The 25805-nt window shown below is 48.2% G+C and overlaps 1 protein-coding gene and 1 long non-coding RNA gene across 6 annotated transcripts; one reads left to right on the top strand and one right to left on the bottom strand.

Moving 5' to 3' along the window:
• Window positions 1–440: 440 nt before the first annotated feature.
• On the bottom strand, window positions 441–17661 carry TRIP6 (thyroid hormone receptor interactor 6). 5 transcript variants are annotated; one of them, XM_033925412.1, is made up of 11 exons: window positions 17320–17330; window positions 15578–15677; window positions 14998–15221; window positions 14712–14899; window positions 11915–12034; window positions 9684–10250; window positions 8511–8601; window positions 4570–4739; window positions 2525–2703; window positions 2165–2285; window positions 441–1520 (listed from the first exon to the last, which is right to left on the bottom strand). In XM_033925412.1, exons 3-11 carry the CDS (start codon window positions 15209–15211, stop codon window positions 1389–1391), a joined length of 1782 nt encoding a protein of 593 aa, XP_033781303.1. In that variant the 5' UTR covers window positions 15212–15221; window positions 15578–15677; window positions 17320–17330; the 3' UTR covers window positions 441–1388. The 5 variants fall into 5 exon arrangements, with proteins under 5 accessions (XP_033781303.1, XP_033781299.1, XP_033781300.1 ...); XM_033925408.1 differs by lacking the exons at window positions 15578–15677; window positions 17320–17330 and adding an exon at window positions 17508–17661; XM_033925409.1 differs by lacking the exon at window positions 17320–17330 and having other exon boundaries at window positions 15519–16934.
• Window positions 17662–17673: 12 nt separating this feature from the next.
• Window positions 17674–21999, top strand: LOC117350795. The gene is made up of 3 exons (XR_004537290.1): window positions 17674–17749; window positions 18753–19027; window positions 21745–21999. It is a non-coding gene; the product is annotated as an uncharacterized LOC117350795 (long non-coding RNA).
• Window positions 22000–25805: the final 3806 nt, after the last annotated feature.

The raw sequence follows: 25805 nt of genomic DNA, 5'->3' as shown, positions 1-25805 counted from the left end.
AAAATAATCTGTCATTTTCTTCTGGGCTGCATTTCTTTCATATGTCCGTTATAGCCGAACAAAACTACAGCTAAAAGCGGCTCTGGGAACCAAATTGTTTGTCCGTTATATGCGAGTCCGCTATATGCAGTGCTTTTCTGCAGGTTCGTAAAGGCGCACGGCCGCTATAGGCGATATTCCGTTATAAGTGAATCCATTATAACGAGATTATACTGTATTCCACCAGGGTAGCATTTTCAGAAATGTTCCCAGTTGTCTCTTTCAGAACTGTGGGCAGTGAAAGAATGGGGAGGATTCAGAACCCATCAATTTTTTTTTCTTCTTCAAACCCTCATTCTGGGCTCACTGAAGCAAGGGGATGAATGCAAAAAAAAAAAAAGAGGCAGAAGTTAACAGGAGATGAACAGCAATGCAGAAAGAATATATCAAAACCACCAAAATGGCACTCAAACTTTTATTGTTCAAATTGGGTGCAAGGAAGGGGAGGGTAATCAGCCCCAAAAGGGTTCACCACTTTATTTCTAAGCTTCTGTAAAACAGCTTTCAACCTAACACAAACATCATCGTTCCAGTCCCAGAAAAAGGTGTCGCTCCAAAATCCACCAGCAGGTTGAGCCACTCCTGTGGTTTTGCACACTCCATGCTTATACCTCTGTAGGTTTGATTTTAATCACTGACCTCCCAAAGAAATCCAGAACTACAACTCCCTGCATGCAGCAGGCCCACAACAGCCTTCTCAGGTCACATTACACATATCCCAGCATGTCCGCACCAACCAGGCAGTGCAAGATACAGATCTCTAGCTGCTTGAATGCAAACTTTTTCTTACATAATTACAAAAATGAAGGGGGGGGGGAAAAAGCACTTTGACCTTTAGTCTTTTGCTGCCCTCTTCTGGCTTTGGGTAATATGGCAGAATATGAAATGTCTATGGGAGAGAGTGGGGACAGGGATTGTCAGAAGCCACAATGGAGAGAGGGGCGGCAATCCTAAATCTCCCTTTGTGACAGAGCACAGGCATTCGATCCCCTGCAGAATGTGCATCGTATATATATCTCACAAATAACTGAAAAAAAAAGAAAAGCCATCCATAATCAAAACTATTCAAAGATTCCAAACCACTATTCTCATAAATAAAACCATCACCAGGAAGGTCCAAAGCTCTAAGAGAATCCTTAAATCACCAGCGATCGTGACGTCCGAGATGGACTCTTCGTTCCAGCCTTAGCTCTCTCCAGGAAACCAGATGTCTGGGGTGCAGACTCTCAGTCCAGCTGGGCCATCACTGAGGAATCGGGGACCCGTGGAACCAACTTGGCCACTGATAAAGAGGAGATCGGCGAGCACCTGAAGTACAGATCGTCAGTCTGGGTGATGGGGCGAATGTCTTAACAATCGGTAGTGATCTTTGACGAGAGTTCCTGGATTCGGCGGCCACTACAACTCTTGCACAAGATATGGCCATCCAGGGGATAACAACCCCTGCCTTCACCCTCGGAGGACAGCAGCAGCCCACACTCCTGGAAAGGACAGAAGCAGGATAGAGTTAGCAGCCCATGGCAAAAACTGGAGCAACTTATCAAATGTGAGCCCTGCATTCCACAACTCCTTCCCCCAGAGGTTGATCGTTGACGCCTCTCTCCTCTCCCACTAGCTCCTGAAGTGGATTTCCACCGAGTCCCCCTTCCCCCAAGTTCAAAAACCGTAAATATAAAACCAAAGGTAAATGTAAGCGGTTTGCACTAAAAATATAAGAAAATAAATAAGGAGTAGAGAACGCACAAATTTCACAAACAGCCAAAACAATAAGGAGAACACGAGGGAAGAGGGATCGGTAGGTTACAATAAAAAAAATATGATTGGGGAAAGGGAAGGGATGAACAATATGGTGGGGAAGGAGAACCTATTTTTGATTCTGCCCACGCAAAATCGAGAACTGTGATAGTAAAGGCTGGATGCAGCTTTAACGAAAAACTGGGAGGAATGGAGAATTTTTGCCCCCTGAAATAGGTCTGTGATCTCAAACTTCAGCATACCTCTCCCACCTCCTTGTCCACCAAAGGCCCTGCAGATCCCGAGATACGATTCCTGCCTCTCTCCACTCCCCCCCCCCTACTGCTTCTATCGATGCCCCCTCCCCACCCTCCAGGGGACCTTTCACTACCTCGCACTTGTAACAGCCAATGTGGAAACTACGGTCCAATGCCACGATCCTCACGGTCTCCTCTTGTCCTGGTTCCGGCATTATGGCATTCCCACACACTGAGCACCGAGGTGCAAACTTACTGCAAAAGGAAAGAGAAGTAAAAGGTAGGCATTTAGGATAAGGCTTCAAGGGGGGGGGGGCTGCCACTCCCAAGAGCTGCTATAGTGCAGACATTTTCAGAGATGGAAGTGGGGGTTTACTTGCACGGCTAAGCAAACTCCTAGGCACAGGGGAGAGGAAATGAAAAGGGATCTCCCTACCTACTCCTAAGAGCTTAGAACTACACAGCAAGACCTCGGTACCCAACCCATTGCTCACAGGTGGAAGTCTTCAATGCAGTGGATCTGGCTTGATGCGTCCACAGTAAACGGTACCCCATCCAAACAGCGCCGACACACCACGCAGACAAAACACTCTGGATGGTAGGTCTTTCCCACAGCCCGCAGGATCCGGTCCAGGATAGGCTTGGAACAGAGGCAGCACTTCTCCAGGGTGACCTTGGGTCAGAGGAGCAAAGAAGAACAGCATCAGACTTAAGGGGGGGGAGGGGTGAAGGGAAGCATCTCCAAATCATGGTGCACCCAGGACTTAATTTTGAGGTGGGGGGGGGGGGGGAAGAGGTGGCAGGAGACTGAATGCAGTTCCAACACTTCTTTTCAGCCTCTGGAGCAGCAGGGTATTCTGCTCGGTTCATAGACAACCCCCGCGAAAGACAAAGGCGCGCGCCGACAACTGAGCGCAAGACGGAGGTGCGCGCCGCAGAAAATTACAGTTTTTAGGGGCTCCGACGGGGGGTTTTGTTGGGGAGCCCCCCCAGTTTACTTAATAGACATCGCGCCGGCGTTGTGGGGGGTTTGGGAGTTGTAACCCTCCACATTTTACTGTAAACTTAACTTTTTCCCTAAAAACAGGGAAAAAGTGAAGTTTTCAGTAAAATGTGGGGGTTACAACCCCCCACACCCCCCACAACGCCCCCACAACACAGCGCGATCTCTATTAAGTAAAGTGGGGGGGTTCCCCCCACGCCCCCCCCCATCGCAGCCGTAAAAACTGTAATTTTCTGCGGCGCACGCCTCCACGCTGCGCTCAATTGTCTGCGCGCGCCTTTGTCCCGGCGTGCTTTTGACCTGACACCATTCTGCTCAAGCAACTCCCATTCCCTCCCAGGCAGCCTACAAGGGAGTGGGGGGGGGGGAGCTGAAGCGGAGCTGAGAACAGTCACTCTACTCCAGTATATTGCAAATTGTACGCCACGCGAGCCGGGGAGCAGAAGCGCCAGCTGACTACCTACAGAGGCACAGTTTGCGATACTCCGCTCATAAAGGAATGCCTCGCTACCTCCTATCGGTACTTATTTCTATGTCCCTTCACTTAATGCTCATCAGCTGGTCATTCCTTTACCTTGTGGGAATCTACTAGGCAAAGTGCATTTTTCTTTTTAGCTCCATTTTTACGGAATGGACTCTTGTTAATGCTTCGAGCAGAAGTGTCTCTCAAACGTTTTTAAGTCATTACTTAAGACTCATTTATTTCACTTGGCCTTTGAGGGTTTGGGGGCTACAGAGCGACTTAACCACCTGTATACGCACACGCACACTTTAAACAAATTAAGATGACAGAAAGATCATAACTCCCCTCTAATCACCCCAATTAATTTTCTTCTGCAAAAGCAAACCGTGCTCGATTTTTTTTAGTTGCCTTTCTCATCTTTTTTTTTTTCCTTGTTTCGTTTTTTCCCCAATATGCCCCCTCTGAAATCCTAATCAAATTGTATTTTGTAATTCTGGACCTTTCCATCTAATATGTCCCCTCTGAAAATTCCTAAGAAACTGTATATTGTAATTTTCGCTGTATTTTTTTGTAATTCGCGAGCTTTTCCAAACATGTCCTCTCGGAGATTTCTTAGCAAACTGTATATTTTATTTTTTCGCTTTCTTAAAAATTTCTGTCCTCTGTATTTCCTCTATCTGCATATTGTAACTCGCTGAATGTCCAGCTCTCTTGAATGTAAACTGCCTAGAAGTCGCAAGATTGTGGCGGTATAGAAGAATAAAGTTATTATTATTATCTTTCTACTATTGATCTTCCATATCTATTCCTTACATTCTCAAATTCCTTTGACATTTTTATTGCTATCACTGTACTAGAAGCCACAGAATCAAATGTAGGGATAAATGTGGCAAGCGGACTGATATCTTGACGCTCCCTTTACGGACGCATCATGGGAGAGCAGAGGCTTCGAAGAGCTCAGGCCCTTGGGAAGGGCCAACCAGCATGAAGTCCGTGACCCCTCCCCCCCTAGCTAGGACATATCCCTGCGAGAGGCTGTGGCCCAGCCAGGAGGCAGAAAGAGCAGCACTTACAATGTAGCAGGCTTCGCAGTAGGACTTCTTATCGATGGAGTAGAAGGGCTGACCGCGCAGGTGGCACTGGCAAGTGATGCAGGTAAAACATTCCACGTGGAACACCTGCTCCATCGCAATGCAGCCGGTGCCATCCCCCACCACGTTCTCTCCGCAGCGCGCACAGCGGCCTGCAAGTGTCAAGACAGACTAGTTTAGCGACAGAAGAGGGACGGGTGGTACATACTTCCACACGCGCCCGCAACACGGGCGGAAGCTTCCCGTACACCAGTGTCCGGCAAACTTTTTCGGCCGGTGGCACGCTAAATCCAGTGCCCCAGCCGGAAGGCACCCGGAAGCGCACGACGTGATCACATCGACGTCCGCGTCCCATGTACGGAGGCCCTCTGGCCGCAATCCTGAAGCTGTCGCTTCAGTGGGTGGGGGGGAGGGGGATCTTGGAGGTGCGGGAAGAGGAGAAGAGATGCCGGCTGACCGCCTACAGGACGTGCCTCTCACCGCAAGTCAGCCGGCGCCTCTCCTCCTTACCGGCATCTCGTCGGGGCATGCAGTTTGTAATGCACTGCCACAGACAAACACACACACTGCAAGGTTTGGTGTCCCTGCATTATTTTTATGTTGCAGCCAGTGCTGTATTTTAATTCACCCCGAGACGTAAGATTGTACATAAAACATCAAATCTGACAATAAATTGCAGTGGTACCTCGGTTTGCGAGTGTTTTGCAAGACGAGCAAAACATTTGCAAAATCGGCACCTCGGAAACCGAACGTGGCTCGATTTACAAGCGCCCCCCCCCCCCCCCCCGGCGATCCGGCACCCTCCCCTGACGCGATCCAGCACCCCCCCCGCCATTTCTTACCATCATCTGGGCACCGGCATGTCCTGTGCCCGAAGATCAGCCTCCTCTTCTGCTGAGCCTTGAGCATCTGCGCATGCTCAAGGCCTGCGAGTTCACGTTCAGAGCCCAGATGACTGTAAGAAGCGGCGGGGGGGGGGGGGGGGTGCAGGATCGAGTCGGGGGGGGGGGGAGGGGGTGCAATGCCAGTTCTCGTGGGGGGGGGGGGGGGGGGAGAGAACGTATCAAAGCGGGTTTCCATTATTTCCTATGGGGAAACTCGCTTTGATAAACAAGCATGCTCCTGGAACGGATTATGCTCGTAATCCAAGGTATTGTATTTGAATTACAACCATAGTTACTTTCAAATTTAGAGTTATTTTATGCCCCCTAGATGGTTATTAAGATCACTGAATGATAACAGAGTTAATTATACCTCATAAATCTCGAGCCCATCTTGCTTCAACTAAAAACTCCGTTTTTCTATTTGGTTCCAGTTTTATGGAATAGTTTACCATGGAGTTAAGGGAAGATACAACCCAGAAAAAAAAGAGTGGGGAAGGGACACAGCACATCAGCCTCAAGACCAATCAGTTTATTAAAAACATATAAATAGCTAAAACATATATAAAGAATAATGCAAACCTAGACCAGCAAAAAAGGATCAGAGACTCTATGCTAGGCTTGCTTTAGTCTTAGCTATTAACATATTTTTAATGATGAAAGAGAACATAGAGATCCAGAAAAATATGAACATCAAGAGTACAAGTCAAGGTTTATTAGAAATCCGTTTGCTCGCCTATTAATATTCTAGGCGATATCCAATATTAATGAGAACCAAAACACAAACAAGACCCACAGACAAACGGAAATACAATATTTTAGAAAAGAAAACAGTTAAAAATAACATAGGGGGAGGGGTACGCTAGTTGAGCGCTGCTTTTTCATAGCTTGTGAGAAAGACCTGAATTGTGGAGTAAAAGCATCTCTGTAGAGCAGGGATCTCAAAGTCCCTCCTTGAGGGCCGCAATCCAGTCGGGTTTTCAGGATTTCCCCAATGAATATGCATTGAAAGCAGTGCATGCACATAGATCTCATGCATATTCATTGGGGGAAATCCTGAAAACCCAACTGGATTGCGTCCCTCAAGGAGGGACTTTGAGATCCCTATGCTATGGCTAGTCCAGGGGTGGGCAACTCCGGTCCTCGAGGGCCGGTATCCAGTCGGGTTTTCAAGATTTCCCCAATGAATATGCATTGAAAGCAGTGCATGCACATAGATCTCATGCATATCCATTGGGGAAATCCTGAAAACCCGACTGGATTGCGGCCCTCGAGGAGGGACTCTGAGACCCCTGCTGTAGAGGAAGCTTTTCAATGCCCCTTTAAAATTTATCAATTATTTGATTCTTCCCTCAGATAAGAGGGCAGGCGTTCCAGATTTGGGGAGCTGTAACGGCAAATGAAGTGGTACGTCGCATACGAAAGGTCTTGAGGGAGGGAACAAAAAGTAGATTCTCAACACAAGTAATCCATTAATTCCATCGCCATGAGCTAGTTATATGGTTTTCATAAACTGATTGTCCTTGAGGCTGATGTGCTGTGTTCCGTCCTCACTCTTTTTTCAGGTTTGCATCACTACACGTGAGATTGTGTTGGAAAGAAGTCATCATTACATTTTAAAAGACATTTAAAAGGCCCATTGTTGTTAGACAGCCTTTTTTTTTCACAATGATGGGACTTGAATTCAGTGTTTCAATCTGTATTATATTATACTAGTGTTTTAGCCCGTTACATTAACGGGTGCTAGAGTAGATGTCTGTCTGCCTGTTTTTGTTTTTTTTAATTTGTCTCTCTCTCCTTGGACACTGTTATTCTTTCTGTCTGTGTCTTTCCCTGGCCCCCTGTCTGTCTATCTTTATTTCTAACTCTATCCTCTTCCCTCAATCCTGCATGTGCCCTTTTTTCTTTCTCCTACCCACTTCCTTCCAACGTCTGCTCCCCCTGTCCTCCACACTTCCATTCAGTGTCTGTCTCCATCTCTTTACCCCTTCCATCTACTGTTCACCCTCTGTCTTGCCCATTCCATTCACTGCCCTCTCTTCTCTTTCCATCCAGTGTCCGCCCTCTCTCTCTGTTCCATATGGCCTCTCTCCATCTCCTCCTTCCTTTTCCCTTGGTCTGGCATACCTTCCTCCTTCCCTCCAAGCCATTCTCTCCCCCTCTGCTCCCTTTCCTCCTTGAACTACTTCATCAGGCAGCAGCAGCATTCACAATTCATTGCTGTTGCTGGCTTCAGGTCTTCCTCTCTGGCAGGTTCTGTCATCATGAAAACAGGAAGTAGGCAGGACCGGCCAGAGAGGAAGGCCTGAAGCCGGCAACAGCAGCAAATTGTAAACGCTGCTGCTGTCTGAAGCACCCGAGGCAGACGCTTCTCTCCCCTCCCAGCCCAACCCCCGCTGACTCTGCGACCCTCCCAGCGAAATGACTTTAATAACAAACCTCCCTCCAGCGTTGGCAGCCGCAGCATGTTAAACAGGCTGCTACGTGGCTTTCTTCTGCAGTTGAGTCCCTCTGTCGCATCATTGATGACATCATCAGTGACACGGCAGAGGGACTCAACTGCAGGAGAAAGCCGCGAAGCAGCCTGTTTAGCGTGCTGCGGCTGCCAACACTAGAGGGAGGTTTGTGCCGGTATGTGCAGAAGCGGTATGTTCCTCCCCCTCCAGTACATGTGCAGCACTTGCGCGGCACATCCTCCCATGATCCTGAGTCGGCCACAGCGCTCGAGTGTGGGCCCTAACCGCGCATCCGCTCTCCTGCCTGCCACGGACCTACGGATCACGGAACACGCAGGTAGGAGTGTGCATGCGCGGCTAGCGTTTTATTATATAGGATTATTGATGCATTGTAAGTAAGTTAGTTATGTTATTTTGCATATTGTTGGGATTTTTCCCCCCCCTCTTTCCTATTTTAATGAAGTTCTTTTCAATAATTTCCAAATTGTTTTGTTAACCGCTCTGATCCTGCTTGGTAAATTAAACGGTATATAAAGACTTTTAATAAACGTACGCATAAATTTTAAAAAAAAAGATGGGAACGCACCAAAGTATTCGCCGGCGGGAGGATGGTTCATATCGTAAATAAGTTTCTTTGTCAGTCTGTCCAATTCTTCCTCTGGTCGAGTCACGGAGCCCTGAAACACACCGCATCGGGATCAGGTCTGTGAATAAGGTAATCGCCACCCCCTCCCCACCACACCCAGGCTCCAATCCCACAGCACAGAAAATGATGGCAGAAAGTCGGCCTATCCAAACCAGTAACCCCATTATCTACTACCCCTTCCTCTCCTACAGAAATTCTCTGTGCTTTAATTCACATAAAGCCCTCACCCCCACCACCCACTGAGAAGCTCTTCAATGCATCCACCACCCTTTCTAGAGAGAATATTGGTTTCTGTTCTTTAAAATAGAGAATGACACGGTGACAAAATTCATCACCGTTCCCATCCCTGCGGATAACCGCGGGAAATAATCCCATGTCATTTTTTAGTGTCTATTTCAACCTCAGTCCTTCTATACCAGCATTCTTCAAAGCAAAGCTTGCGGGTCAGTGGTTGTGGCCATTCCTACTCTGATTCTTCCCTCTCTCCTTAAAGAATGACATGAAGATGGTTTCCCGCGGTTATCCACGGGGACGGGAACGGTGATGAATTCTGTCACCGTGTCATTCTCTAATTTAAAACCTATCTAAATGAATGACAAAAAAAAAAAAAAATAGTCAACGCATAATATTAAAACATACAAGCAGCCCTAGATACGATGCTCAAACAGCACACCAAAGGATTCATGGGAAAGCATTCCATGGGCCTGCTACAGAAAAGACACGGGCACAACTCTGTCTCCTTTCACCCATAACCCAGGGCTTCCTCTGCCGTGAAAGAGACCTGCTTTCTGTGCATGCCAATGGTATTGCTTTCCCGCATGACCGTCTGGCTTTTGCTGTTGTCTTTTCTATCTGTTTGACCACCCTGAGATCCTCAAATACAATAAGCCCCAAAGCCCATTCTCGTTTGTATGCACAACTTCACCCCCTGTACGGTACTGCGCTGCTTCCAAAGGTATTTGTAACTCAAACATACGATTCTTTGCTCTTTAGCTTTAAATCTTAGCTACCAAAGTCTAGACCTGCAAATCTGCTTTCCAACCTCAGGACCAAGCTGTGGATCCATGTGCCCATCTTTTTTGGATGCTCTGACTTGCTTGAGGGGTAAATTACCTGTTGCCGATAGCTTGTAAGCCCTTCAGGGGTTTGCCGCAGAGGACCAAGCTCTTCCTTGTTTGTCTTGCCACTCCCTGGCTGGTACTGGGCCACCGAGGCCTTAGCGCCAGAGCTGTACAGCTGTGGTTCAGACCTCCTGGCACTGTGCAGTGCGTACCCTGCATCCAAGGGATGGTCTGGTCTGCCGGCATACTGAATAGGCTGGTACCAATTCTGCTCACCGTAGACTGGCCGTGATGGAGCCTGGGGTCCGTATGCTTGCTCCACCCTGCGGTGGGGCTGTGTGTAGTTTGGCACGGGCTGTGCCACCTGCACCTGGATGTTAAAGGATGAGCCAGCAGGGGTAGAGGCTGTGGCATACGGTGCAGGGGTGGGCTGCGGATAGGGTTTCTGTGGCATATGCTGAGAAGACCCACTGTACCACTCTTGGTGGCTGTATCCTTGTGGTTTTGATGCAGAACTGTACGGCCCAGATGCTGGCAGAGGTCCTGGCTTATAGGTAGATGGCGCTCTAAGAACAGGCCCAGAGGGTGAGCCCGGAGGATACGCAATGCTTTCAAAGTTCTGTGGTGGGGACAAGGAAGAAGAAAAGGGTCACACAAGAACTGCCGCCACTGGGTCAGACCAGTGGTCCATCGTGCCCAGCAGTCCGCTCACGCAGCGGCCCTTAGGTCAAAGGCCAGTGCCCTATTTGAGTCAAAACCAAACACCGGCAGCCAAATTTCCCCAGGTACTATGTAACTTTAGGATTTAATTACTCTATTTTCTAAACTCGCACTCAAGACAATTTACAGTTCAGGCACCGTGAAGTCATGTCCTATCCCTGACGATTTAAAATGTTAATTTGGTACCCGAAACAGTGGAAGGTGATCACAAAAATAGGGGAGAAGCAGAATTCCTGGTTTTCCAACTCATCGCTCTAACCACTAGGCTGCTCTTCCAAATTAGAGAGTTGCACGGGGACAGAAATCCCACCCATCCCCGCCAGGATCCTCTCCGTCCCCACCCATCCCCGCAAGGAATTACCTCCATCCCTGCCTGTCCCCATAAAAAGCAGCAATTACTTCTGACAGGATCATCAATTCCACAGTTTCTGCTGCTGTTTTCCTTGTGGAATCTCTTTGGTGGAACCCTTTTTTTGTTTTCTGTTCAGGTAATTAACTTATAAACCCCCTCTTTTACTAAGACTGACGTGTCCATTATATTATATGAACGATCCCTGCTTCCAAAGCCTTCCATTCCCATGGGAGTCCCGTTGGCTAGAGGGGGGGGGGTCCTCGTGGGAGTCCCTTGGGTTAGGGGGGATTCCTGCGGGACCCCCGTGGGACCTCTATTCCAAATCAAGTTTCAAGTTTAATGATTTTTTGATTAATCGCTTAATCATAATTCAAAGCGATGTACATTTAAAATACATTCAGAGGGAAACAATACAATACAAACTTTTAAAAAGATTAAACATATAATACAAATCAAACTTGAATAATAACATAATATTAGAAATAGTTCAACATTCGTAACAAAAGGTAAAAAGGGGAAGTGAAATACAATTCATGATAGAAAAGTAGAACAAACAAAGGAAAAAACATTGGGAAGGTATGTAACAGTAAAATTTAAGATTTAAAACAACAGTTTAAAAATTAATAAATCAAATGCCAAATGCATCTTTAAAAAGAAATGTTTTTAAATTACTTTTAAATTTTCCCAGATCATGCTCATTTCGTAAATAGATTGGGAGGACGTTCCAAATCTGTGGCGCAGTTACTGAAAAAATGAATTGCCGTCTTGTATTAATGATCTTGAGTGAAGGAATGGTTAGTAAATTTTGCTCATTGGACCTTAATGTTCTAGTCGGATTGTATGGGATTAATAATTTATAGATAAAAGCTGGAGTTTTATTGAGTAAAGCCTTGAAGGTGAGTAGACAGAGTTTATAAGTTATTCGATGAGCGACTGGGAGCCAATGTGCTTTTATTAAAAGAGGAGTAACATGATCAAACTTTCTAGAGTTAGTTATAGTCCTGCTCCCATTATAATATCCGCTCTGTCACTGCCTATATATGACCTTGGGCTGAGTTGCTTTATCCACCCTTATCTACAATTCAATAACAGCAGCAACATGGGCCTCCATCAGTGTCCCCACACTCCACCCAAAGTAGCTGCACATCTGGTTTCTGAAGCAAGTTCTCAAATTTCTATTTCTTACCCCACAGTGGTCTATCGTTACCTACCTGTCTGTCTGCCCGGCGTGGAGGCCCACTGCTCTCCATGTGAGCCAGCAAGTTGGTCAGTGCATCAATGTCTGTGTCCAGGCTGGAGGGGCGTTGAGGCCTGGCATCCACAGAATGGCTCTGAGAAGAGAGAGAGACACCAGGGGAAATGCCATGGAAATACTGAGCCCCTCTCTCCCACCTTTCTTCCAGAGCAGTGATTCCCAACCCTGTCCTGGAGGAACACCAGGCCAATCGGGTTTTCAGGCTAGCCCTAATGAATATGCATGAGAGAGATTTGCATATGATGGAAGTGATAGGCATGCAAATTTGCTTCATGCATATTCATTAGGGCTAGCCTGAAAACCCAATTGGCCTGGTGTTCCTCCAGGACAGGGTTGGGAACCACTGTTCCAGAGTATACATATTAAGGTCTCCAAGTCTGTCCCCATATGTTTTATGACAAAGACCACTAACCAATTTTGTAAAGTTTCTGTGCTGGCCTACAACGGCCAGCACAGAAACTGTGGCACCAACTGTATGTGTGTTTTGGTTTTTTTTTTTTACAACTATGGGAAAGAAGAAATCAGGACCAAAATGAACCCCTTTACTCCACGGGCGGGGAAGGGACCTGGGAGAGGGGGCAGGTGTTGCCCCCCAGGGTTGGCATCGCTCAGCTAAACACCCCTAGACTCCACTGAAGCCAACGCAACAGGAGAAGACAGTCTTTTTCAGCAGCCAGGAGCTAGAAGAATAGCATCCATCAGCCTCCTGGAGATAGAGTTCCATCCAAGAGGAGCACCTGCAAATCAGATCTCTATCTCCACCTGCTGGTGGGTGTGCTATCCCACTCGTCTCTGGAATCATCTGCTACTGTGGCTAAGAAAAGCACTATCACCTCCTTTTTCCTATGGGCCATTCTTCTCCCTATGCATCTGAGCATCCTCCTGACTGACCGTTTTCCACTTTATTTATTCTGTATTTTTCCCAAAGGAACAAAAAAAAAAAAAAAGTGGAAAATCACTGGACTAAGTGTTCGGAAAACCCTGGCCTACATTTCCGGTGTCCAACTTTGCCGACACGCGATTGACAGCCGCCGAAAACGGCACCAGTTACAGAATCCGGGCCTATATGTACAAATGTCACATGATTATTGCCGATATAATTGTCTGGTGCTCTTAAGACAATGTTTTGACTAGACATTTGATTTGTAATGTTTGGTTAACTGTTTATGAAATGCCACACGCTTAAATTACTGCAATCTACTCCTAACTGGTATCTTTCAGTGTCGCCTCTCCCCCTTGCAATCTGTGCGAAACTCTCCTGCACGACTCATCTTCTACCAACCTCTCTTCGCTCGTCACCCCTCTCCTTGAGCCACTTCACTGGCTCCCTCTCTGCCATCGCATACAGTTCAAGATCTTATTGCTGACCTACAAGTGGGTTCATTCTGCTGCCCCTCAATATCTCTCCTCTCTTCTCTCTCCTTATACACCTTCCAGAGAACTCTGTTCCTCAGATAAGCTGCTCTTAGCTTTACCCTTCTCCTCCACTGCCAATTCCAGACTTCATTCCTTTCATCTAGCTGCGCCTATGCCTGGAATAAATTACCCAAGTTTGTCCATCAAGCCCCTTCCCTTCCCTAAAAGCAGACTAAAAACCCACCTTTTTTATATAGCTTTCAATCCTTAACCCTACTCCTTTTCCCTCCAACCTTGCCCACTGATTAACCGTTCCGCTTAACTGTATCCATGACATCCTGTTTGTCTGCCTTTCCTGTTTAGATTGTAAGCTCTTTTGAGCAGGGACTGTCTCTTATGTGACTCTGTACGGTGCTGTGTATGTCTGGTAGCGCTATAGAAATAATTCATAGTAGTAGTAGTGTGAACTGAGCTTGTGATGTCATAATGCCTCATTCCACCAATAAGAGCCAACCTCATCAGTGATGTCACAATGGCTCAATTGTCCTATACTCCCCTCTGTCTTCCAACCCAGCCAGCTGATTAACCGTTCCTCTTAACTGTATCCATGACATCCTGTTTGTCTGCCTTTCCTGTTTAGATTGTAAGCTCTTTTGAGCAGGGACTGTCTCTTATGTGACTCTGTACGGTGCTGTGTATGTCTGGTAGCGCTATAGAAATAATTCATAGTAGTAGTAGTGTGAACTGAGCTTGTGATGTCATAATGCCTCATTCCACCAATAAGAGCCAACCTCATCAGTGATGTCACAATGGCTCAATTGTCCTATACTCCCCTCTGTCTTCCAACCCAGCCAGCTGATTAACCGTTCCTCTTAACTGTATCCATGACATCCTGTTTGTCTGCCTTTCCTGTTTAGATTGTAAGCTCTTTCGAGCAGGGACTGTTTTCTTTATGACTCTGTACAGTGCTGTGTGTGTCTGGTAGCGTTATATAAATAATTCATAGTAGTAGTGTGAAGAGTTTCGGTCTTTGGGAAGCAGAGCTGAGCTTATGATGTCATAATGCCTCATTCCACCAATAAGAGCCAACCTCATTAGTGATGTCACAATGGCTCGATTGTCCTGTACTCCCCTCTGCCCTCCAACCCAGCCAGCTGATTAACCCTTCCCCTTAACTGTATCCTTGACATCCTGTTTGTCTTATCTGTTTAGATTGTAAGCTCTTTCGAGCAGGGACTGTTTTCTTACTCCTTGTGGCTCTGTGCAGCGCGGTGTACGTCCGATAGCCGCTATAGAAATAATTAATAGTAGTTACCTGTTTGGCTCTTAATAAAAAATATTATTTAAAAGAAAGAAAGAGGGGAGATTAGCTGGATTGATTACTATAAGAAACTCACTTGCATCTGGAAGGAAGTACTGGTGGCAGAAGTTGGTCCCCAGGTGGCTGAGCCTCTCTCATCCTTTGCGGTAGAGGTGGCTGGGTAGCGTCGATCAGAGGCCCCAGGAGAGAGGGGGTGAAAGTCTCCAGGACCAGTTGAGAGCGCCCCGGAATCTTCTGGATGAGAACGCAGAAGGGAAAATGCCCCTAAGGAAGAGAGAAATGTTAGATAAGAAGGGGGAGAGGGGGGGATGATGCACCACCCTCAAGCCCCCTCGCCAGTTGAGACCCAACTCTGTCTTTACCTGAAGGCGACTGCTGATACTGAGGTCCTGCTCCTTGGACACCAGCACTAGTCTCGTATGAACCGTATGCCACTTTGGGTGCAGGGACAGTAGCAAACTTCCGTTGTGGCTTGTGGGCAGCGGGCATGGATACAGATACACTTCCACTGCCGGCTATGCCTGGCTGCTCCGGGGAGCTGAGATGCCTTGGGGGTAGCCACGTTGGCCCCGACATGTCAAGGAACCTAGAAAAGGAAAGGGGGAAAAAGAATTTTCAGTCATATTCTTATTTTGGAATCAACCCAGCGAGTTACCAGTGCTCCCAGCTGAACTGCTGCATCTATAAGACTGCCCCTCTCTTTTTCCTTATATCCCTATATAGAAAGTCTACTTTTACGCTAAATGACCGTTGCTATATTAACATAGCCATTGCATTCCCAATTTCTCTCTCAAGTATCCATATCACCTTGCCACTTTAACACATGCCCTGCCCCTCACTTCCCCTAAAAAAGCTCGCAGGGTGGATCAGTTGAAGCAAGAACCTGCTGCAGGTCCAAACACGTTGGCAAAATCTTTACTAGGGCAAGAGCTGCAGAAAGACCTTTCTGCCTTTCCTTTCTCTGCCCCAGCCTTTCCTTCAAAGGCTCCCAATCTCTTCTTTTCCTCCTGTTGGGACAGAATAGATCCCCAATGGATGGCTACTATTGGTGAGAAAGCATGATAAAATGTTAATCTCCAAGTTGCAAATGGTCAGTGAAGAGCCTGACAATACAGAGAGACCAGATAAGGACAAGAAGGAGTGAGGAGCAGTAGAGGGGGGAGAAGGGGAAAGGGATAGAGAGCAGAGAGAGAATCAGAAGGAAGACAGACATTCACATGGGGGAAGAGAGCAGAGGCTCAAGGCAGACAGACGTTCATATGGTGGTGGGGAGGGGGAGAGAAAGAGTCAGAAGGCAGACACACACATGAATTGGGGGGGGACAGATACAACCAGGAAAGGGAGGCGAGACTCATGAGGTTGGGGGAGGTTGAGAGCATTTGGGGGGGCAGAGACAACCAGGAAAGGGAGGAGAGACAAGGTTGGGGGAGCTAAGAGCACTGGGGGGGGGCGAGACAACCAGGAAAAGGAGGAGAGACTCACAAGGTTGGGGGAGGATGAGAGCATGGGGGGCAGAGACAACCAGGAAAGGGAGGAGAGACTCATGAGGTTGGAGGGAGGTTGAGAGTATTGGGGGGGACAGAGACAACCAGGAAAGGGAGGAGAGACTCACAAGGTTGGGGGAGTTTGAGAACATTGGGGGGTGTGAGACAACCAGGAAAGGGAGGAGAGACTCACAAGGTTGGGGGAGGTTAAGAGTATTGGGGGAGGGGACAGAGACAACCAGGAAAGGGAGGAGAGACTCACAAGGTTGGGGGAGGTTGAGAGCATTGGGGGGGGAACAAAGACAACCAGGAAAGGGAGGAGAGACTCACAAGGTTGGGGGAGGTTGAGAGTATTGGGGGGGACAAAGACAACCAGGAAAGGGAGGAGAGACTCACAAGGTTGGGGGAGGTTGAGAGAATTTGGGGTGGGGGACAGAGACAACCAGGAAAGGGAGGAGAGACTCATGAGGTTGGGGGAGGTTGAGAGTATTGGGGGGGCAGAGACAACCAGGAAAGAGAGGAGAGATTAACAAGGTTGGGGGAGGTTGAGAGCATTGGGGGGGCAGAGACAACCAGGAAAGAGAGGAGAGACTCACAAGGTTGGGGGAGATTGAGAGCATTGGGGGGGGGGCGAGACAACCAGGAAAGGGAGGAGAGACTCACAAGGTTGGGGGAGGTTAAGAGTATTGGGGGGACAAAGACAACCAGGAAAGGGAGGAGAGACTCACAAGGTTGGGGGAGGTTGAGAGAATTTGGGGGGGGCAGAGACAACCAGGAAAGGGAGGAGAGACTCACAAGGTTGGGGGAGGTTGAGAGTATTGGGGGGGACAAAGACAACCAGGAAAGGGAGGAGAGACTCACAAGGTTGGGGGAGGTTGAGAGAATTTGGGGGGGGCAGAGACAACCAGGAAAGGGAGGAGAGACTAACAAGGTTGGGGGAGGTTGAGAGCATTGGGGGGGGGGACCAGAGACAACCAGGGAAGGGAGGAGAGACTCACAAGGTTGGGGGAGATTGAGAGTATTGGGGGGGACAGAGACAACCAGGAAAGGGAGGAGAGACTCACAAGGTTGGGGGAGGTTGAGAGAATTTGGGGGGGGCAGAGACAACCAGGAAAGGGAGGAGAGACTAACAAGGTTGGGGGAGGATAAGAGCATTGGGGGGGGGACCAGAGACAACCAGGGAAGGGAGGAGAGACTCACAAGGTTGGGGGAGGTTGAGAGAATTTGGGGTGGGGGACAGAGACAACCAGGAAAGGGAGGAGAGACTCATGAGGTTGGGGGAGGTTGAGAGTATTGGGGGGGGCAGAGACAACCAGGAAAGGGAGGAGAGACACAGAGTAGAGGGAAGGGAGAGATTCACGGGGACGGGGGGGGACATAGTGTCATACATGCAGCCAGTCGGTCGCTCGACGGGTCAGCCCCGGTTTCCGCTTCCGGTCCCTCCTCTGCCCCGTTACCCAAACTTTCCCCTTGCCCACGGGGAGAAACTTTTCTGCACCGCCCCTGTCGCGACGTCATCGCATTCCAGACCCTCCCCCGCCACGTGACCGATCCCGGCCCCGCCCGGCGCGTGCGGCTGGATTTTTGCAAAACGCTTCCAGGCTGCGCGTGACCTCTTCCGCTCCTATCGGTGAATGCATCACCCCCCCCTCCCTTTCCCCGTCCGTTATCATGTTTGGGGCAAGAGGAGGCGGCTGCCTAGGGCGGCAGCAGTGCATGCAGAATCGCCATCTCTATGGGTGCTTTTCAGCCCCCCCCCCCCTGATAACTTGCTTCCTAGGATCAGCAGGTCCTTGCGTTTCATAGGCAGATCCTGTTTCCTCTGGGGCTGGGGGCTCCAGCTGGTGGTACCTGGGGGGGGGGGATCCTTGCAAATTACACCAACGATATGGCACAGCACCAGCTTCCAGGGTTTAAATAGCCTGGGGCTGGGGGCTCCAGCTAGTGGTACCTGGGGGGATCCTTGCAAATTACACCAACGATGTGTGCCACTCTTGGGTGGGCCCTTGTCTGTCTGGGCCCATCCCTGCCCCATGACACTAGTTGAGTTGAATTATACCAAACTCTTGGCAGAGAAGAGGGTGCAGGCTAGGGGCCTGGACGTTAATTGGTGGAAGGAGAGACGTGGAAGGCATGGGCAATGTTTTACTAGTGGGTCCTGGAGTCCCCCCCCCCCCCTTGCCAGCCAAGTTTTCAGAATATCCACATTGAATATGCACACGGCCTCCATTGTATGCAAATCCCTCTCATGGATATTCATTGTGGATATCCTGAAAAAGTGGCTGGCAAGGGGGTACTCTGGGATCGACTTGAGAGCCACTGGTTTAGGGTACCTTGTGCCCACTCTGCTTATAATAATAATAATTTATTTCTTATATACCGCTATACCGTGAAGTTCGAAGCGGTTTACTATAAAGATACATTTGACAGTACATGGGATAGAAACGGTTTACAATAAAGATACGCTTAGTCAGTACGTGGGATACAAGTGGGTTACAGTAAAGATATATTTTGTCAGTACATGGGATGCAAGTGGGTTACCACCTGTTAAAATGTTAAAATCCTGGGCTCTCTTCATGAAAAGGTCTATGCTAATAGTTCTGCCTTCTCCTCCTGTCTATTCCTTTCCACAGATGCAGCCTTCAACTTGGCATAAGGGTCGAAACCATCACTCCGAAACAAAGGATACAATAAATCAGTTCACTGCTTAAAGCTCTGCCCCCCTGAGCTGGCAGTAAGTCTACCGGGGATAAAAAGTCAAGATTTGAATATCATTGTGTTACAAAGTGACTAAAATAAAGGAAAAACTTAAAATAGTGAAATGTAATGTTTCAGCTGGTGGAACAGTGGGAGTGTGCCTTGCAGGCTGGCATCAGGATCGAGGAACTCTGCTATCTACTGGCCAAAGGTAGAAAGGAAATTTATGGTTTACGGAGACGGTAAAATAACATTCGAAACAGGACAAAAATACAAGTATGGCAAGGAATAGGCAGAATTATCAGAAAAGAAAAACCAAAGGGGAGGGCAGGCAGGGCAGTTAGACAAACCAAAAGTCCAGATGGAGGAGCAAATAAGAAAAATGTCTCAGATAAGGGACAGATAAGAACGGAGGGGTTAAGGAGAAATACCAGCTCTTTTGCTCTGTATTTTCAGAAAAGGGGCTTCCCTGACTGTAAAATTATCACAAACTGCAGAGGAGGAAGAACCTGAAGAATTTATGCAAGTGGAAAAGACTTTGGGACCGGAGATAGTAAGGTTGCTTACCTGTAAGTGGGGTGGGGGGTCTCCATGGACAGCAAGATAAGTAAGTCACACACTGGTGATGTCATCTGATAGCTCCATGGGTAAGCTCTCCCAGAGCTCAGAAAAATCTAGAACAGACTTTCTGAACCTGGGTGGATCAGTGGTAGGAAGCGGCTAGCAGATTTCCAAAATCGGTGCATTTTCCAGCTGTAAGGGTTCATCTTAGCGCAGGTGTGTCAAAGTCCCTCCTCGAGGGCCGCAATCCAGTCGGGTTTTCAGGATTTCCCCAATGAGTATGCATGAGATCTATTTGCGTACCACGCAAGCAGTGCATGCAAATAGATCTCATGCGTATTCATTGGGGGAAATCCTGAAAACCCGACTGGATTGCGGCCCTCGAGGAGGGACTTTGACACCCCTGTCTTAGAGCAAGAGACAGATTTCTTCTCTACAATGGAAGCAATACACACAGATATCTCTAGTGCAGGGGTAGGGAACTCCGGTCCTCGAGAGCTGTATTCCAATCGGGTTTTCAGGATTTCCCCAATGAATATGCATTGAAAGCAGTGCATGCAAATAGATCTCATGCATATTCATTGAGGAAATCCTGAAAACCCGACTGGAATACAGCTCTCGAGGACTGGAGTTCCCTACCCCTGCTCTAGTGCATGGTGTTTGTGGAGATCCTGAAAACCTGACTAGCTGGATGTGTCCCAAGGACTAGATTGAGAATCTCTGTCCTGGAGGGAAAGGCAAGTGTTTTGTTTTGGGTTTTTTTTTAATTGACTTACCCTGCTGCTCACAGAGAACCACCATTACAGGTAAGTAATCTCACTTTCTCCTTGGACAAGCAGGATGAGTCAGCCATGCACTGGTGAAAGAAAGGGCCAGATTCTGTATAGGTCAGATTGCCGCTGAGCTGATTGCGGCAAGGGAATCTCCCTGCCACGATCAGTTTAGCAGCCACGGCAGGGAACCCGTCCACCCCGTGAAGGCTACCAACAGGAGGGATGTCTACTCCCTCCTGCCGGAACCCCCTCCCCCGATCATCAGCAGAAGGGATGCCTAGTCCCTCCTGCTGGAACCCCCTTCCCCCAAAAGGCATGCCCCCGATCTCCCCAAGCCCACCCAGACCCCACCAATACCTTGTTTAGTTGGCCGGCAGGAGGGATGCTTCCTCACTGGCCAGCAGGCCCACCTTCACAGAATGGCGGGCCTTCCCCTTCCTGGTGCACCATGGGATCCACCAGGGAGGGGCCTAAGGTCCTGATTGGCCCAGGCACCTAAGGAAGGGCCTTAAGCGCCTGGGCTTCTCTCCCAGTGCATTCTGGGATGCACTGGGAGTGGCTTAAGATTCCAATTAATCGGATCCCTTAGGCCACCCCCCACAGGGAGGGGGGGCAGTCCCCCCAGGCACTGTCTTGGTGGGAGTGCTGGCACCTGTCCAACTCGCTACCTCCCATTCCTTCCCTGCCTCTCCACTACCGCGCACTCACACACACACACACGCTTCTTCCCTTCCCCCACAACTCTTTAAAGTTTCCGGCATGAGCAGCAACCCCAGCCTGCTGCTCGCACTAGCGTTGGCTCTTCCTGGACCTGTGACGTCAGAGGAAGAGCCGACGCTGGCAGGTTGGGGTCGCGGCTCGCGCTGGAAACGTTAAACAGGGGAAGGGAAGGAGCGGCTTGCACGCGTGCCTGCGGCAGGAGAGGGTGGGGAAGGAGCAAATGGGGGTGGTGGGGGCGGGAGGTCAGGAGAGGGACACCACCGCCCGAGGCGACTCTCGCCTCGTTACGCCACTGAACGAAAGTAAAACCCGGATGTCTCAATTCATCCTCCTTTTCCTGGAGCCATAGGGTAACCCAAAGGCTGTCATCAGCTGTGCCGCCATTCCTAAAGCTGCGCCACCCCCGTGAGACCGCACAGGCTGCAAACCTCTGAAGTTGGCCCTTTGTTTATGTGAGCTTGTGTGCTGTCGGTTGGCCTGTTTGTCCTTATTTCTGTCTCTCTCTGTTTGCTTTCGGTCTCCGCCCCGGGTGTTTGCTTTCTGCTTCTGTCTCTGTTTACGTGCCTTCGCTCGTCTTTGTGTCTGTCTGTTTGTCTCTAGGTGGTAGAGTGCTGGAGAGCCATCACAAGATTTTAAAAAGTTCACCCAAAACACAGGCCTTTCCTTTCCATCCCGTTTCCTCCCTCTCCGTACAATGCGAGGAAACCACCCCCGTGTAAGAGCGAGGGAGGAAGTGAAAGCTATGGACATACATGGACATGCTACTGCTTTTCGATGTTAAATAAGACCCGTGCCATGTTGTGTTCCGGTCTTTTTTTTTTTTTTTTAAATAGTGTAATTAGTGGATCCACTAATAAACCTTTATCCCTGCCAGGTTTCAGGCCAGTTCGTTCGCTGCTTCCGGATGGACCAGCTGAATCTCTGCTGTTGTAATTTTGCAAAGATATTATGGCGTCCTGTACAGCTTTCAAGCCCCTTCCAACTTTCAAACCCTAGGTTCCACCTGGAGATTGTGATGATTTGACTGGACAATCAAGAATATTCCGGCATCGTTCCTTCCAAAGCTATCTTGTAAAACATATAAGTGAGCATCATTCCTGCAGAATATTAAATGTTAAATATCTACAACTCGAGGACAATACCTATTTGTTTTTCCCGATTATTAAGCCTTGTCGCTACAAGAGATTCTTTGATAAATTGCTTGGTTTTCAGGCAGGTGAAATGGATTCACGGCTAAGTTCTATTATTTCTCAGGCCCATTCATGCATGTCCTTTAGGAAACCATTGAAAACTGATTTATTCCAAAAGTTTGTAAATTGATGTTTCAGAATATTGACTGGAAATTTCCACACTGATTTTATAGTTGTACTTTTTAAGGAATATCTATCTATTTTCGCGAATGCGTTTTATTTCAAGTTCAAGTTCAATTGATAAATCGCCTATATAAAACATTCTAAGCGATGTACAATTTAAAAACAGCTTATGGGGGAACAGACAATCTTAGGACACTTTTAAAAACAACAATTTAAAAAACAAAAATTATTAATTTTAGTCATTTTTAGATTTCGTACTTTTGTTTTCTGTTTGTATATTTTTAGTACTGTATGTGAACCGCCTAGAACTATATGGTAGGGCGGTATATAAAATTATTATTATTATATTAAGGACCAGTTCTAAACGTTATTGGAGGTGAGCCAAATATAGAACAATGAAGCCATTGTGACATCACTGATGAGGTTGGCTCTTAGGCATTGGTGGAATGAGGAATTATGACATCAGAGAAAAGGATTGGAACGTGTAAACCATCTTTCTGCAGTTATACAACCACATTCAAAGTGGTTTACGTACAGGCACTTAAAGCATTTTCCCTATCTGTCCCAGTAGGCTAATGTACCGGGACAGGATGAAGTGACTTGCCCAGGGTCACAGGGAGCAGCACAGGGTTTGAACCCACACCCTCAGAGTGACGAAGCTGTAGCTCAAACCACTATGCCACACGCTTCTGAAAATCTGAGCATGCAAATTTGAGCGCACAAGTTATAATATAGTGGCCACATCGTGTTTTAAACCTACCATGCATGTAACGGCTGACACTAAACCAGTACCAACCAGTTTAGCGAAGTATTTTTCCTATCGATGCTCATAATGGCTTATCGCTATCTTTTCTCTGCTGCATAGCAGCCTCCGACTCAACAATGCAAATGTAGTACAACTGAAAGGTCACTTGGACACACAAAGTCAGAGGCGTGAAGAAAGTATAAGAAATTTTATTCACAGCATGCCGGGACTCTAGTGCAGTTAATAGCCTGCCTACTAGAGTGTCAGAAACAGGAAATACATGGACTTTTATGCCCTTTTTGCAAACTAATATATGCAAAAACTACAATTTTCATTTGTTACTTCTATAACTTTCTACAATTATTATTGGTCCTAAGCCAGCACTTATGATAGGTTCAGGGGTACAACTTATAGTCCTATAGGAAACTAGCTCATTTCTCTGCTTATCTAAATCTTACAGGTCTAAATGCTACATGTACAGAATGGCAGGGTACATCATGGCTCAAACTCTTATCTATTTAGCTTACAATGTGGTAAGGCAGGGACATACATTTTAGGCAGATGAAGTCAATAGATTGTAAACTTTCTTCAGCTATGTAGACCAGAGCAATATTTTAAACAACAGTTAACCATTTCATGACCCTACACAACGAGGTCATTAATATTGAAATGAGCACTCCAAGCGATGCCCTAACATTTGCCTGGTGATGCACTAAATGAAGTGCCGACCTGTAACAAGCCAATATTACCGACAGGTCTGGAGGTGCCGGCAGTGTGTGAAATGGACGTCTCAGGTGCACACGTGTCAAAGTATGCACCGGCAAGTCTGGGGCGCAGATTCTAGAAATTGAAATAACAGGATTAGTTTTTCACTTGGAGGGCCATATGTGCACGCTCGTTGAAAGCTGCTGGCAGCATATATGTGCCGAAGAAGCAGGATAGAAGAAAAAGCATTCATAGTTGCATGGTTTGCTGGTTCTTCTCCACTCCTACCGCCCCCTCCACCTAGGGCGTGGATGGACGCATATGACACGCGCCTGTGCGTGTGCCTATGGCGTAAGGCACGCCTCTGATCGACGCCCATGCGACATCGCTTTTCCTAGTGCACGCGCACGTCTGTGCCGCTCTCTTTGAACTAGTCTGCGCGTGTGTCGGTCGCCTTCTCCTGCAAACAATCGGATGGGATTATGGCGGACCTCCATGAAACTCATTTGCACGTGAAGTTGTTTGAAACGCTGATCGTCCTTTTCAAATTTATCGGCACCAGAGCAAGCCACGGGATTTTAACAGCGATTTTAGAGCGTCGGAATCGGTGCCAATTGCAGGCGGAATTTAATTAGGCGTCAATTGTCCTTAGGTACCAGTAATAGACTTTAAATAGTGTTAATTAGTGCAAGAAGATTTGTCTATAATCTTAGCGCGTAAATGCTATACCAGTCACCACATAGGGGACGGCACATGTACATAAAAGTAGTCTTCCTGGGTCAGACCAGTGTATCTAGCCCAGCATATAGTTTCCATGGCCAGTCTAGGTCACAAGTACCTGGCAGAATCCCAAATAGTAGCAGCATTCCATATAGAATCCCAAATAGCAAGATTCCACAATCCCATAATAGCAACATCCCATGGGCGGCTCAGGAGCGCGTCTTGCACTTATGCGCTTAAGTTATAGACTCCTATATGGGGTTTTGGAAGGGGCAGTTTGGGGTTTCGGTACTCCATTATTAGGTATTGTGGCTTGCGGTGCAGAGGGCTGCTTTGCTGACCCTTTCCCTGGTTGGGTTGCTCCTCGTGACCCCGTCGGCTCTCCCTCCGAAGTCACGTCCTATGCGCGACACCCAGTAGTGACGTCAGCGGGAGAGGTGACGCAGCTGCGAGCATGTTGACGTCGTTGTGGCGGTGGCCGACTAGGGGGGAGGGGGGGGCGCGTGCGTGGTGAGGAGCGCCGTTGGGACGGCGTCTGCGCGTGAGCGGATGCAACACGGCGATATGACGCCATCGCGTCACACCAGTGCGTGCGCAGATGCCCTCCCGACAAGTGACAGGTTGAGGGGGGGAGGGGTTGGGATTGGGGCGTGACTCGGGCAGAGCCGGGCGGGGCCATGGGTCCGGATTTCAGTTCCGGAAAATCTGGGAACCCTACAGTGTAGTTACTTACCTGTAACGTAGGTTCTCCATGGACAGCAGGATAGTCAGCCACATATGGGATATAAAAGTGCATCCCCTTCACCTACAGAAAAGCGCAGCGTCAACCGCAGGTGGGAGCCCACGCCCACCAGCGCAGAGCCATAGCCACCACAACGGCTCATCTGCACCACACACCCAAGTCCCTCCAGAAACTCACACAAACAGAAAACCAGGTGGCCATGCACTGGGGCGTGACTCGGGCAGAGCCGGGCGGGGCCATGGGTCCGGATTTCAGTTCCGGAAAATCTGGGAACCCTACCACGAGGATATAAGAGCCCTGCAGTGGTGCCCTGGAGACGGTGTCGGAGAAGCAGCCTCAGGAGATGTTGGGGGAGGGCTAGTATCATACTTGGTAGAGAGCCAAGGGCGGAGTCAGGACAGCGATGATGGAGACTGACTGGGATGGTGGGGTTGGCGCAAGTGAGTACTAGAGAGTGTGTTGGGTGATTTGGGGGAAAAGCGTTTGGAAGAGTCGGGCTGAGAGAGTGCGTGGGGAAAAGTGTGTTGTGGGGGGTACCACCAGGCCTCATTTTAATTGCGCGTTCTGAGGGGCTGCATTCATATAGGGTAATTCCTCTTTGGCTCCATGACATCACTGGAGGGGGGCTTTTGCCTCTTGCTTTGTATGTCAATGGTTCTGGTCCTCACATATAGTTTGTTGCTGGTTTTGTTTGCTTGCTTTGGTAAGGT

Source organism: Geotrypetes seraphini, chromosome 16 (genome assembly GCF_902459505.1).
Source record: "Geotrypetes seraphini chromosome 16, aGeoSer1.1, whole genome shotgun sequence".
Lineage (NCBI taxonomy): Eukaryota > Metazoa > Chordata > Amphibia > Gymnophiona > Dermophiidae > Geotrypetes > Geotrypetes seraphini.
This window is presented reverse-complemented; position numbering and strand designations above follow the sequence as displayed.

Coding starts and splice junctions, on each gene's coding strand:
- TRIP6 (XM_033925408.1), bottom strand. Junction 14,900..14,997: donor GTATCAGCAGTCGCCTTCAG/GTAAAGACAGAG, acceptor TCTCTTCCTTAG/GGGCATTTTCCCTTCTGCGT. Junction 2,286..2,524: donor TGCATTGAAGACTTCCACCT/GTGAGCAATGGG, acceptor TTCCTTTTGCAG/TAAGTTTGCACCTCGGTGCT.